The following is a 14,658-nucleotide window of genomic DNA, read 5'->3' as shown; positions in this document are numbered from 1 at the left end:
TGTACCTGGCACTGTACCTCTTGCTCATCCACCCACATCGCTGTACCCCAATTCTTATCTGTACCTGACCCTGCACATCCCATTCATCTGTTCCAGGCACTGCATCTACTGGTTGCTTATATCTCATACTGCACCTCCCGGTCATCTGTATCTGACATTGAGCCTCCTTCTCTTTTTTTCCCGGCACTGTTCTCTCTGCTCCGCTGTCGCTTTCAGCATTTCCTGGCAGGAGTTTATGCGGCGGTGCGCTCTGGGGGGGCAAGAGCTGGATGTCCGGGGCAATAATGAGGCTCCATGCACACTAGCTTTTTTTAAGCTCCTAGAAGCTGTTATTTGCATTTTTTTTTCTGCTCCTAGAAACTAAAATAGTGTGTCCATCCACACTACTTTAAGCTATTAGCATTTGTTAAGCTTAGCATCTAGGAGCAGAGAAAAAAAAATAGTTTTTGTAGAGCTTTTAGAGCATTTTTCAAGCAGAAAAGAAAAAACGCTGAATGCTCCTAACTGCTCCTTAAGTGCTACTAAGAGCTTTTTTTTTAGATTTTTTTTTTTCTTCATGTACTGCGAAAATGCTAATAAAATGCTAATGTTCCTAACTGCTCCTAAAGGCTTCTAAAGGCTACTAAAATGCTACTAGAAGCTGGCATAAAAATGCTATTATTAGCATTTTTCATCCAGCGTTTTTTTCTAGCTTTTTTTTGAGATTATGAAAAATGCTAGGGTGCATGGAGCTTGAAGAGAGAAAAAAAAAAAAAAAATTACAGGTGCTGTGCTAGATCAGTGGAACTGTCAAGGAAGCCAACGTGTGAAGGCAGTAGGTGCCATCCGAGGCACATGTGCTGGGGGTTACCAACCCCTGAACCAGGTTATAACAAACTTGATACTAATATCATCAATTGTATACTGTAGATGTTTCGTCTTTTATTGTGACTGGTGGTATGATACCATCTATATAGGAAATTTTGTATGTAAAAATATTTTTCAATAAAATCAGATTAAACGTAATATCGTAACTTGATACAAAAGAGACACATAATTATAAAGTCACTAAAAAATCTAAAAGTAATACATATGTAAGAAACAAAATAAAAAATAAAACACTTAATAAACCTTTACAAAAATAAATATAAATCAAAATCCATTATATATATATACTGTACATACTATATATATATATACAGTATATTTTTTGACAATAATGAAATATTTATTGCTTTAACATTACTCTCTGTCCTGCTGTAAACTATTAATCTATATTGGCAACGTTCCATCAGTGTCAGACACGTACAGTATTTTGCTCCTGCTGTTTATTCTGTGGTCACCTAGGACACCCCATTGTTCACGAGAAGGACTAGTTGTCAGGTTTGAATGGAGAGTCTGTTTACCACAACATGATGTGTACGTTGGAGGTTGTGTACACAAGTTGGGGAAGTGCTGATCTCTCCCATAAAGACAAGCTGTGGAGGTCATGACAATGCTGCAGGACCCCCTATCCCAGAAAGGTATGTTCATGGAATAATGGATTTACATTATGCTGATTCTTGCCATCTGCAGGTTTTAACAATAAATATGAACAAGATTAAATATGAATAATCTTGAGCGTCAAAAAAAATAAATAAATAAATAATTGAATGTTTTGCTAATTAAATATCTTTATTTGCCATAGCATTAACCACTTAAGGACCAGGCCTTTTTCTGACATTAAAAATCAGTATTGTTTGCTAGAAAATTACTTAGAACCCCCAAACATTATATATATTTTTTTGGCATAGACCCTAGAGAATAAAATAGCGGTGGGTGCAATATTTTATGTCACACTGTTTATGCGCAGCGGTCTTTCAAATGCAATTTTTGTCAGTAAAATTTTTTTTTGTGATTCAAAAAAAAAAAAAAACATAAGTTGTCCAAATTTTTTGTATAATGTGAAAGATGATGTTATGCCAAGTAAATAGATACCTAACATGTCACGCTTTAAAATGGCGCACGCTCGTAGAATGGGAACAAACAATCTCCATAGGCACCTCTCCCATCACTTTTATCTGAAAGGCTGCCGCCTAAGGGGAAAAATAATACTGGGGTTATGGCATCTAGCTGCTGCCATAATAATGGCATTTAACGTCAAAAACGTGACGTACATTCCCAGTTAGGTGGTCGGCAAGTATGGCCATGGCCTATTTTTCTTTTATGTAAATCAGGTTTCTACAGTTAGGCAGCAGTTGGGGGTCACATAGCTGTTTGTAGATAAATCTTCTTCAGCACATATGTGTTAAAAAATGTGTTCTAATGCCTTAATTCCACCCAAATGCTCTTACATAAAAAAAAAAAAAGTATCCACAGTATTATAGCACACCACAAAACAGGATATGATTGCTCTATGCGGTGCACTGCACAACTTTCCAATAATAATGTTAGGCAAGTTTTTGTGCATTAGGAAGTATGGGCTGCCTTAACTTTGCACACATTAACATGCATTTGTTACCATGTGAATGACTCATTAAAGAGACCCTGTCATCAACTTAAAAAAATTGCAGGTAAAAACACAGAAAAATCAAATATTTTAAATACTTACCTGAGTTGGACCACCCTTTGCAGCTATAACAGCTTTAACTCTTCTAGGAAGGCTGTCCTCAAGGTTTAGGAGTGTGTCTATGGGAATGTTTGACCATTCTTCCAGAAGTGCATTTGTGAGGTCAGGCACTGATGTTGGACTGGCTCACAGTCTCCGCTCTAATTAATCCCAAAGGTGTTCTATCGGGTTGAGGTCAGGACTCTGTGCAGGCCAGTCAAGCTCCTCCACCCAAACTCGTTCATCCATGTCTTTATGGGCATTGCTCTGTGCACTGGTGCGCAGTCATGTTGGAACAAGAAGGGGAAATCCCCAAACTGTTCCCACAAAGTTGGACGCATGAAATTATCCAAAATGTCTTGGTATGCTGACGTCTTAAGCGTTCTCTTCACTGGAACTAAAGGGCCAAACCCAACCCCTGAAAAACAACCCCACACCATAATCCCCCCTCCACTAAATGATTTGGATCAGTGTACAAAGCAAGACATGGATTTAAAGACATTGGAGATGGATATAAACACATTGGTGGAAATAATCCCAACTGGGAAACAACAATAACAACTCAGCAATCTTCCTACTCAGGTTTTTTTTTTTTTATTCAGATATAACTGTGGTCCAGCACTGTACTATTTTCGTGGTAATCTGGTAAACTAATGCTGGCCATACACGGTTAGAAAATCATTCGAATAAGCGTTCTATACCCTTGATCGTTCGACTTTCAAAACATTAGTGGTCTAATTCCGATTATGGAAATGCAACGTTTCATGGCAAAAAACGAACTGTCGTGTCAGATTTTTTTAGCCTAAACGATCGATTTTCTAAACATTAGTAATGTAATTGATCGAACACAGTTTGAAATAAATCTAAAGCGCATGCGTCCGTTAAAGTGTATTCCCAGATTGTGTCATTGATGAAAATGTACCCTTTATGTTGTTATCGATCGATAATATGTCAATAAGTAGGCAAAATTCAACTGTTTTTTTCTAACGATTTTCTAAGCGTGTATGGCCAGCATCAGAACCCATTTTGCTTACCTGTGTGCAATGCAAGAGAGGAGTTCCCAAACACACCCTTTGAAGGTTTTGTGTTTACCATACTAAAGCCTGTCAGTGGTAAGAGGCACATGTATTCACATCTGACTTGGAGGTATAAATCGGATTGATGACATATCCTCTTGCTGATGACCTCTATGTCAATACAAGATACAGTAGTGATGTAGAGGTCATTAGGAGGGGCCTATATGAGCTGTGGGGTACCCAGGAGACTGACACTCCTGGAAGTGTTGGTTTCTACTGAACAGCAGAGCATTCAGCAGCTTGAAAATTACAAAAAGGAACACTAGGTGGCGCCTACCCAAGTGCAGCATCAATGAGTTTAATATGAATAAAAAGCCAAAGAAATAACATCAAAGAGCTCATCTGAAGCCATGCCACATTGGATGGAAGCCGTCCACCGGAAGAGCTGCTTGTGACAGCAAACAGCGTGTTGTCAGTGAGGAAACCAAGTCCAATGTGAGGAGGAAGTGAGGAGAGCCACTGTGAAGCACAGGACAGGATGTGATGTCACACCTGGGGCGGTCTGGTTGGTATGGTAATGCATTTCAGAATTCCTATTGGCTCCTTTCTTAAACCATTGCCACCATTGGCTTTCTGATCGTAATAAACCCATTGACACTGCACTTAGCTGGTGCCCCCTTGTGTTCCTATTTGTAATTTCAGAGATTCGTTCCTGTCTTAGGTGAAGCTGCCTACTGAAGTACAACACCCTTCCTTTGGGATTTTTATTAACTTCTTATGAACAATTTATACCTATCCTACACAAGTGTATCTTCACATTTATCTAGGGGGGGGGTAGAGGCTAACACATGTGGATGGTGCATCAGCATTTGTATCCTCCACAATTTCATTTGTTGTTTCAGCAGCTTGGGCAGTGGGAAATGTAAGTTTATACTTTTTTTACATGTATAACCTAACTTTGAATCTTTAGTATAGGGACAGGAATGCTTTAAAGCTCATTGACACCATTGTGGTGCATTAGTGCAATGTTGCGTGTTAATGTGCATTGGCTTAGGCTGCTTTCATACTGAGGCGCTTTTCAGGCGCTATATCGCTAAAAATAGCGCCTGCAAAATGCCTGTAAAGAGCCTCTCCTCTCACTCAAAGCCCGAGGGCTTTCACACTGGAGCGTTGAGCTGGCAGGACGCCAAAAAAAGTCCTGCAAGCCGCATCTTTGCAGCGCTGTAGGAGCGGTGTATTCACCGCTCCTAATACGCCCCTGCCCATTGAAATCAATGGGCAGCCCCGCCAAACCACCGGCATAGCGCCGCTGCAGTGGTGCTTTGCGGGTGGTTTTAACCCTTTTTCACCCGCTAGCGGGGGTTAAAAGTACCCCGCTAGCGGGCGAAAACCCTCCGCAAAAGCGGCACTTTAACGCCGGCGCCCCCAATGCCCCAGTGTGAAAGTAACCTTAAACGGGTTGTAAGCCCTAAATGTAAATAAATAAATAAATAAATAAACCTGCAAGACAAAGGCCTAATGAACTAGTATGCATAGCTTACTAGCTCATTATGAATTACTTACCTGAGATCGAAGCCCCCGAAGCGGTCCTCGCTCACCGCTCCGGCAGCCGACATCGCTCCCGGAGTTACTTCCTGGTATTGCGGGCTCCGGCGCTGTGATTGGCCAGAGCCGCAATGACGTCACTCCTGCGCAACGGTAACGGCACAGGCTAACTGAAGCAACGGCACATACGTGCCGTTGCTTCAGTTTGCTTCAGTGCGCATGTGCCGATGACGTTGGCAGATGCAAATACAGGGGATATCTCCTAAACCGTGCAGGTTTAGGAGATATCCAGTGTAGCTACAGCTAAGCCTTATTATAGGCTTACCTGTAGCAAAAAGTGTGCTGTAAAGTGTTTACAACCACTTTAACTGCTTGCCGACCGCCGGGTGTCAATTGACGGCAAGGCGGCGCGGCTCTCATATGATGCCCTCGCCTTCCCGGCCCACCAGGGGGGCGCGCGTGCCGCCGGCGGCACTGGCGCCCGCCCGCCGTGTCACTGGGGACTAGATGTGCATGCCTGGCGGCCGGTGTGTGGAAACACACAGATCCAGGTCCTGTCAGAGGAGAGGAGACTGATGGTGTGTTCTCAGTACAGAGGAACACCGATCGGTCTCCTCCCCTTGTGAATCCCCTCCCCCTACAGTTAGAATCATGCCCTAGGAACATAATTAACCCCCTCGATCACCCCCTAGTGTTAACCCCTTCCCTGCCAGTCACATTTATACAGTAATCAATGCATTTTTATTGCACTGATCGCTGTATAAATGTGAATGGTCCCAAAAATGTGTCAAAAGTGTGTCCGCCGCAATATCGCAGTCACGATAAAAATCGCAGATCGCCGCCATTACTAGTAAAAAAAATAATAATAAAAATGCTATAAATCTATCCCCTATTTTGTAGACGCTATAACTTGTGCGCAAACCAATCAATATACGCTTATTGTGATTTTTTTTTACCAAAAATATGTAGAATACGTATCGGCCTAAACTGAGGAGAAAAATTTTTGTTCTAAAAAAAAAAAAAAAAAATTGGATATTTATTATAGCAAAAAGTAAAAAATATTGTGTTTTTTTCAAACTTGTCACTCATCTTTTGTTTATAGCGCACAAAATAAAAACCGCAGAGGTGATCAAATACCACTAAAAGAAAGCTCTATTTGTGGGGAAAAAATTATAACAATTTCATCTGGGTACAGTGTTGCATGACCGCGCAATTGTCATTCAAAATGTGACAGCGCTGAAAGCTGAAAAATGGCTTGGGCAGGAAGGGGGTGAAAATGCCCTGTATTGAGGTGGTTACGGTAACCTGATATTTTGCATGGACTGTCTAGTGCACCAAAAAACGTGCATGTAGCATTTCTACAGGTACAAAGCAATTTATGTCTGTTGGCAAGGAGCATTGGGTTGCTATTCAGAATGAAGGGCACTTCATCATTCAAATGAATGTAATGCAAATAGGGCCTAATATTCAGTTTTTGCTTTTATTTAGAGATTTACAACATAGTTATTATCCTTCAGGCTTGAGGACCAAAGTATTTTAGATCAGTTTACTTTTTTCAGCTTTTGTGTATCTTTTTCTATTGAATATTATGGTGTTTCTTAGATTAAGAAAAGTGGTCTACATGTTTTTCAGATGATGGAGAAGGCCATCCTAAAGAAAAGCCTGGTAAAGGAATCAGCTTACCTCTTATCCGCAACACTGCACTATCTTATCCTAAGTAAGTAGTAACATATCATATATCCTATCCTTCTTCAAGGGCTAGTTAAATGAAGTAACGTTCAATGCAACATACATAGAAAAGACATTAGATATAAAGACATATCCTCGAGGAATTCCTTTTTATTAATCAGTTGACTAAAGTTTTCTTTTTATGTATGCCATGGTTGATATCCAGGGCTTACTATTATAATTTTGAGCCAACTTACATCCTATAGATGTGAATAAATGGAATCTGCCATTAACCACTTCCCGCCCGTAGGACGTCATATGGAATCCTGGACTTTGTGTGGAGATATCTGAATGATGCTTGCAGCTGATCCTTTTTTCAGCCTGAAATTCCCTCACCATAGAGCTGACTGCGGTCCAGATGGTCCCTGGCCATCTCTATGACCCTTGGGGGCCAGAAGCAAGGTCATGATGTCACTCCCGGCATCGGCAGATGTAAACACTGGCGTTTTTTTTACTGGCAAGCCTGAGATCTATTCTTTTTTTCTTTTGTATCTCAGGCTTTTCAGCATAGAGGAGAGATCTGGGGACTTCTAAAACACCAGACCTCTCTGTAAAGAGGACCTGTCATGCCCTATTCCTAAGGGATGTATACATTTAATATATATATTTTTTTTAAAGTACCCCTGTTTTCTCATGCTTGCACGCAGAAGCGAATACATACATAGGCCGCGCCCACATATGTACAGTGCCTTGCAAAAGTATTCACCCCCTTGGCTTTTTACCTATTTTATTAAATTACAGCCTTTAGTTCAATGTTTTATTAATCTGAATTACATGTGATGGATCAGAACACAATAGTCTAAGTTGGTGAAGTAAAATTAGAAAAATATATACATAAAACTATTTTTCAGAAATAAAAAACTGATAATTGGTATGTGCGTATGTATTCTCCCCCTTTGTTATGAAGCCCATAAAAAGCTCTGGTGAAACCAATTACCTTCAGAAGTCACATACTTAGTGAAATGATGTCCACCTGTGTGCAATCTAAGTGTCACATGATCTGTCATTACATATACACACCTTTTTGAAAGGCCCCAGAGGTTGCAACATCTAAGCAAGAGGCACCACTAACCAAACACTGCCAAACACTGCCAGCTGGCATCATGCTGTGGGGATGTTTTTCAGCAGTGGGACTGGGAAACTGTTCAGAGTTGAGAGAAAGATGGATGGTGCTAAATACAGGAATATTCTTGAGCAAAACCTGTACCACTCTGTGTGTGATTTGAGGCTAGGACGGAGGTTCACCTTCCAGCAGGACAATCACCCCAAACACACTGCTAAAGCAACACTTGAGTGGTTTAAAGGAGAAACATGTAATTGTATTGGAATGGCCTAGTCAAAGCCCAAAATGCAATCCAATAGAAAATCTGTGGTCAGAATTAAAGATTGCTGTTCACAAGTGCAAACCATACAACTTGAAGGAGCTGGAGCAGTTTTGCAAGGAGGAATGGGCAAAAATCCCAGTGGTAAGATGTGGCAATCTCATAGAGACTTATCCATAGCAACTTGGAGCTGTGATAGCCGCAAAAGGTGGCTCTATAACAGTGGTTCTCAACCTTACTAGTGCCGTGACCCCTTGATAAAATTTCCCAAGTTGTGGAGACCCCAACCGTAAAATTATTTTTGTAGCGTGGGTTGTCAGCACCCAAGGCAAGGCAAGTAATTTGCGCCCCTAATCCACGGACATTTAGCGCTCCCTGAGTCCCTTCCACTCGTACAGTATTAAAACCTCTTATGGTACATTTTAGGATGTACCACTCTTTCTCTCTGTTATCCTTTCTTTCCCTTTTATCTCTCTCTATCCTAATTTCTTGTTTTTTTCCCCCATCCCTCTTTCTAGCCATCTTTCTTGTTCTTTCTTTTATTCTTTCTCTCCCTTTCTCTCCCTGATCTGAGAACTGTAGTGGGGACTTTTAATGACAACTATAATCACAGGTAGTGTTACTCACTGTGTCTCCGACATTGTGGTGTCTCGTAGCAGTGACACCTATGCCGAAATCAGGAGATGGGGTCTCCTCCAGACGGCGGGCGGCTGCGGGCGCCAGGGACAGCCCTGCCGGGCGGCCACAAAATAGCTGGGAGAGCGGTGCGGGCTTCAGAAACAGCCAAGGATTTGGTGACCCCTGGCAAATCATCATTTGACCCCCGAGGGGGTCCCGACCCCCAGGTTGAGAACCACTGCTCTATAAAGTATTGACTTTAGGGGGGGTGAATAGTTAGGCAACATTGACTTTTTCTTTTTTTTGTTCTATTTGTTGTTTGCTTCACAATAAAAAAAACATCTTCAAAGTTGTGGACATGTTCTGTAAATTAAATGATGCAAATCCTCAAACATTCCATGTTAATTCCAGGTTGTGAGGCAACAAAACACGAAAAATGCCAAGGGGGTGAATACTTTTGCAAGGCACTGTAAACGGCGCTCAAACCACACATGTGAGGTATCGCAGTGAACATTAAAGCAGGAGCAATAACTCCAGTGCAAGACCTCTTCTGTAACTCTAAATTGGCAACCTGTAAAAAGTGTTAATGCGTCGCCTATTTACATTTTTAATGTTTGGCGCCATTCCATGAGTGTGCGCAATTTTTAAGCGTAAAAAAAAAAAAAAAAAGGACAAGAAGTGCCAATCTAAGTGTAGTATCATAAAAACTTTAATTTAAATAAAATAAAAACAACAGCCAAATGGCTACTCACAAAGGCAGGATTAATATAGGCAAGGACATATAATGGGTCCAGGGACGTCCTCCTCAGATGTTGTAAAGGTACATAGTGCAGGTTCCAGTGGAGGTGCTGTCAGCGCTATGATGTACGGGTGGTCTCTGGGGTCACTGCTGTGGGTGCTGGGCTGCAAAGGGGATGGAAGTGTCCGCAAGGAGAGCCGGCATCTACTCGGACATAAGGAGCCAGGACCGTGGCAGGAAACAGGAACCGGATGGAGACAGGCATGGAACGCAAACACTATTCCAGAAACCAAAAGAGCGGAAGTGACGTATGGACGTGTCAGATGACGCGTTTCAATGCTTCCGCATTTTCTTCAGATCTAATCTTCAGATTTAAGCGTGACATGTTTAGTATCTATTTACTTAGTGTAACATCATCTTTCATATGATATAAAAAAAAACTGGGTTAACTTTAGTTTTTTTTAATTCATTTTCAAGTTTTTTTTTTTCAAATAAACAAAATCATGTTTGAAAAATTTCTGCGCAAATACCAGGTGACATAAAAAATTGCAACGACCACTATTTTTTCCCCTAGGGTCTCTGCTAATATATATATATATATATATATATATACACAGTCAGGTCCATAAATATTGGGACATCGACAAAATTCTAATCTTTTTGGCTCTATACACCACCACAATGGATTTGAAATGAAACGAACAAGCTGTGCTTTAACCGCAGACTTTCAGATTTAATTTGAGGGTATTTACATCCAAATCAGGATGATATTAAAAGCAGGTTACATTTTACTGAAAACTGTATATTTTATACGTCAGTCAGCAAGCCAGCAAGCAAGTCCTATACTGTACACTCTATAGTCTATACCATCCTTTCTCAACCAGTTTCTCCAGACATTGCTAGGGGTTCCTTGAGCTGTGAACAAATGGAATATATACAGAAAAGACAATACATGTAAAGAATTATCTTTAGTGGGTACTTGATGGAGAAACCCTTGTTGGCAAGCACAGAGGTAAGCCATTTCTTGTAGATGGTCACCAGGTTTGCACACATCTCAGGAGGGATTTTGGTCCACCCTTCTTTACAGATCTTCTCTAAATCCTTAAAGTGGTTGTAACTCTAAAAAAAAAAAAAAAAAAAAAAAAAAAGAGATCCTATTCCCTTATAGCAGGTTAAACAACACAGTGCTTGTGCTGTCTAACCTGTCTCTCTCTAAGCTGTAAAAAAACTGGCTGATCCTGCCTGTTCCTGTGTCCCCCTTGGTGTGCTGACCACAGTAATCATGGCTGCTGATCCCTGACTACCATGGTCAGTTTACATGCCTTCGTCATCCGCTGCTCACCTCACCCCGGTCTGTCAGTTCCTGTGTGTGCTTGAGCCATCTCCGCCCCTCCCCCTCATGCCACTATTAGTAGTAAAGTAAACTTAAAGTGGATGTAAACCCTCACATACACCCAGTGATGTGAACAGCCTCAGATGATACACAGAGATGAAATAAATCTTCCTACATAAGTTTTATTTGTATATCTGCTGCCTTCAGCTGTTTAGAAAGTGAACATTGTGTTAGAAATTTTCCTTCCTGTTCCACCACTGGGTGTGGAGTCTTGGCATACACTGTGTGAGAGCTGATTGGAGGAAAGGCACCCACCCCTCCACATAGGCAGAGGAATGAAGAAACATGCAGAGCTGTACTGTGAATAGACAAGCTCTCTGCTAATCTATCTCTAAGCACCCACCTGACACAAATTTCCAGCTGTTTTTATCTCATGTGCCGGAGAACTTGTCAGAAGTTATTTTGCTGATAACAGAGGGACGAAGCAGCAGAAAAAGACGGGACTTAGTGCTTTAGAGAGCGATAAGTAAACACTATATGTGCTTCACTGCTTCGGTCAGATTTCATGAATGGGGTTTACATCCACTTTATTGAAATATCACTGCTAGCTCCTCTCTTTTATGCAACCATAATACACTGTGTACATGTTTATGGAAAACAATGCCTCTTAATACTTTTTTTCAGATCCCTTCTTGCTGGTCACGTGACCTCCAGCCGCTGTCCTTCCCCATCTAAGGGCTGAGCGGCCAGAACAGTGGTCACGTGACCTCCTCGGCTGATGGCAGATGGAGATCTCAGTCTCTCCAGCTGTAGCCTGTAGATCGGAGGAATAGAGTGGCCGGAGATCATGTAACTGGCCAGAAGAGATGTGAAAAAAGGTATTTAGAGGCATCGTTTGACACAAGCATGTTATGGCTGCATAAAATAGAGGGGCTGGCAGTGATATTTTTTTAAGGTTACATCCACTTTAAGGTTTCTTGGGTGTCGCTTGGCAACTCGACCCCTCCATAAATGTTCTACAGGATTAAGGTCTGGATACTGACCAGGCCACTCTATAACATTAATGTGCTTCTTCTTGAGCCACTCCTGTTTTGCCTGTGATGGTGTGTTTTGGGTCATTGTCATGCTGGAAGACCCATCCACAATCCATCTTCAGAGTTCTAGATGAGGGCCCCGTATATTGGCGGCTCAATGCGGCAAAGTGGGCCTGTTCCTTCAGCAGAGAAACAGCCCCAAAGCATGTTTTCACCTCTGTGCTTGACTGTAGGGATGGTGTTCCTAGGGTCATAGTCAGCATTTTTGTTGCTTCAAACACAGCGAGTTGAGTTAATGCCAAAGAGCTCAATTTTGGTCTCATTTGACCACAGCACTTTCTCCCAATCCTTCTCTGAATCATTTAGATAATCATTGGCAAACTTTAGACGGGCCTGTTCATGTGCCTTCTTGAGGAGGGGGACCTTGCAGATGCTGAAGAATTTCAATTCGTGGAGGTGTATTGTGTTACCAATGGTTTGTTTGGTGATTGTGGTCCCAACTGCCTTGAGATTATTTACAAGCTCCTTCCATGTAGTTCTGGGCTGATGCCTCACTTTTCTCATGATCATCCTTACCCCATGAGGCGAAATCTAGCATTGAGCTCCAGACCGAGGGCGATTGATGGTTATTTTGTATTTCTTCCATTTGCGAATAATCGCTCCAACAGTTATCTCCTTCTCACCAAGCTTCTTGCTTATGGCTTTTAGCCCATTCCAGTCTTGTGCAGGTCTACAATCTTGTCCCAGCTTGCCCACGATGGTGAGGTTTGAATGGAAGAAAGCGAATCTGTGGACAGGTTTCTTTTACACACATAACGAGTTGTTGTTAGGAGCACCTTCTTAAATTGACAGGACTAAACTGTGTACCACATGAGCACATACTGTAGCCAGGCTGTGGGAGCCAGAATTATTGTTGGTTGGTAGAGGTTAAAATAATTATTTTACTCACTAAACAGCAACTCAATTTATAACATTTGTATTGTGTTTTTTATGGATTTTTGATTGATATCACAGAAGCGCATTTGTGGGGTCAGGCACTGATGTTGGACGAGAAGGCCTGGCTCACAGTCTCCGCTCTAATGTGAAGGCCAGTCAAGTTTCTCCACCCCAAACTCATCCATGTCTTTATGGACCTTGCTTTGAACACTGGTCCAAATCATTTGTTACATAGTTACATAGTTACATAGTAGGTGAGGTTGAAAAAAGACACAAGTCCATCAAGTCCAACCTATGTGTGTGATTATGTGTCAGTATTACATTATATATCCCTGTATGTTGCGGTCGTTCAGGTGATTATCTAATAGTTTCTTGGAGCTATCAATGCTCCCCGCTGAGACCACCACCTGTGGAAGGGAATTCCACATCCTTGCCGCTCTTACAGTAAAGAACCCTCTACGCAGTTTAAGGTTAAACCTCTTTTCTTCTAATTGTAATGAGTGGCCACATGTCTTGTTAAACTCTCTTCTGCGAAAAAGTTTTATCCCTATTGTGGAGTCACCAGTACAGTATTTGTAAATTGAAATCATATCCCCTCTCAAGCGTCTCTTCTCCAGAGAGAATAAGTTCAGTGCTTGCAACCTTTCCTCCAGACCCTTTATTAGCTTTGTTACCCTTCTTTGTACTCGCTCCATTTCCAGTACATCCTTCTTGAGGACTGGTGCCCAGAACTGGACAGCATACTCCAGGTGCGGCCAGACCAGAGTCTTGTAGAGCGGGAGAATTATCATTTTATCTCTTGCGTTGATCCCCCTTTTAATGCATGCCAATATTCTGTTTGCTTTATTAGCAGCAGCTTGGCATTGCATGCCATTGCTGAGCCTATCATCTACTAGGACCCCCAGGCCCTTTTCCATCCTAGATTCCCCCAGAGGTTCTCCCCCCAGTGTATAGATTGCATTCATATTTTTGCCACCCAAATGCATTATTTTACATTTTTCTACATTGAACCTCATTTGTCATGTAGTCGCCCACCCCATTAATTTGTTCAGGTCTTTTTGCAAGGTTTCCACATCCTGCTGAGAAGTTATTGCCCTGCTTAGCTTAGTATCGTCTGCAAATACAGAGATTGAACTGTTTATCCCATCCTCCAGGTCGTTTATAAACAAATTAAATAGGATTGGTCAGCACAGAACCCTGGGGAACCCCACTACCCACCCCTGACCATTCTGAGTACTCCCCATTTATCACCACCCTCTGAACTCGCCCTTGTAGCCAGTTTTCAATCCATGTACTCACCCTATGGTCCATGCCAACGGACCTTATTTTGTACAGTAAACGTCTATGGGGAACTGTATCACTGAGGTCCCTCAGTGAGTATAACAAACATGCTTTACTGCATATACAGTATATCACAAAAGTGAGTACACCCCTCACATTTTTGTAAATATTATCTTTTCATGTGACAAAACTGAAGAAATGACACTTTGCTAAAATGTAAAGGAGTGAGTGTATGAGCCGCTGAGAGGCTGAAACTGCCGCTCCCCGCCCCTCCACAGTTCAGTGTTCCAATAAGTGTGGAGGAGCAGAGCGGAGAGCTGCGGATTGACAGTCAGCAGCTCTCTGCTCGGGGAGCCAAGAGAACCGAGCCATCGGCAGTGTTAGTTGGCTCGGTTCTCAGTGCAGAGACTCCAGGGGACAGATGCATCATCCACTTAGGTAAGTATAAATATGGAAAAAAATCCAAACCCATACTTCTCTTTTAATCATTGCATTGTGAGTGTCTTCTCAGCGACTAGTTGAGAATGTACCATTTCTAGA

The 14,658-nt window shown here is 41.9% G+C and overlaps 1 protein-coding gene across 1 annotated transcript in view; it reads left to right on the top strand.

The window, feature by feature from the left end:
- Positions 1–1,172: 1,172 nt before the first annotated feature.
- Positions 1,173–14,658, top strand: part of SPATS1 (spermatogenesis associated serine rich 1) — a 105,155-nt gene continuing 91,669 nt past the window's right edge. Inside the window, exons 1-2 of the mRNA XM_073625283.1 lie at positions 1,173–1,502; positions 6,760–6,844. Of these exons, the coding sequence (XP_073481384.1) occupies positions 1,469–1,502; positions 6,760–6,844 (119 nt within the window). The 5' untranslated portion in view covers positions 1,173–1,468. The remainder of the gene's footprint in view (positions 1,503–6,759; positions 6,845–14,658) is intronic.

Source organism: Aquarana catesbeiana, linkage group LG04 (genome assembly GCF_042186555.1).
Source record: "Aquarana catesbeiana isolate 2022-GZ linkage group LG04, ASM4218655v1, whole genome shotgun sequence".
Classification (NCBI taxonomy): Eukaryota; Metazoa; Chordata; class Amphibia; order Anura; family Ranidae; genus Aquarana; species Aquarana catesbeiana.
The sequence above is the reverse complement of the archived record's forward strand: the minus strand, read 5'-3'. Positions and strand labels throughout refer to the sequence as shown.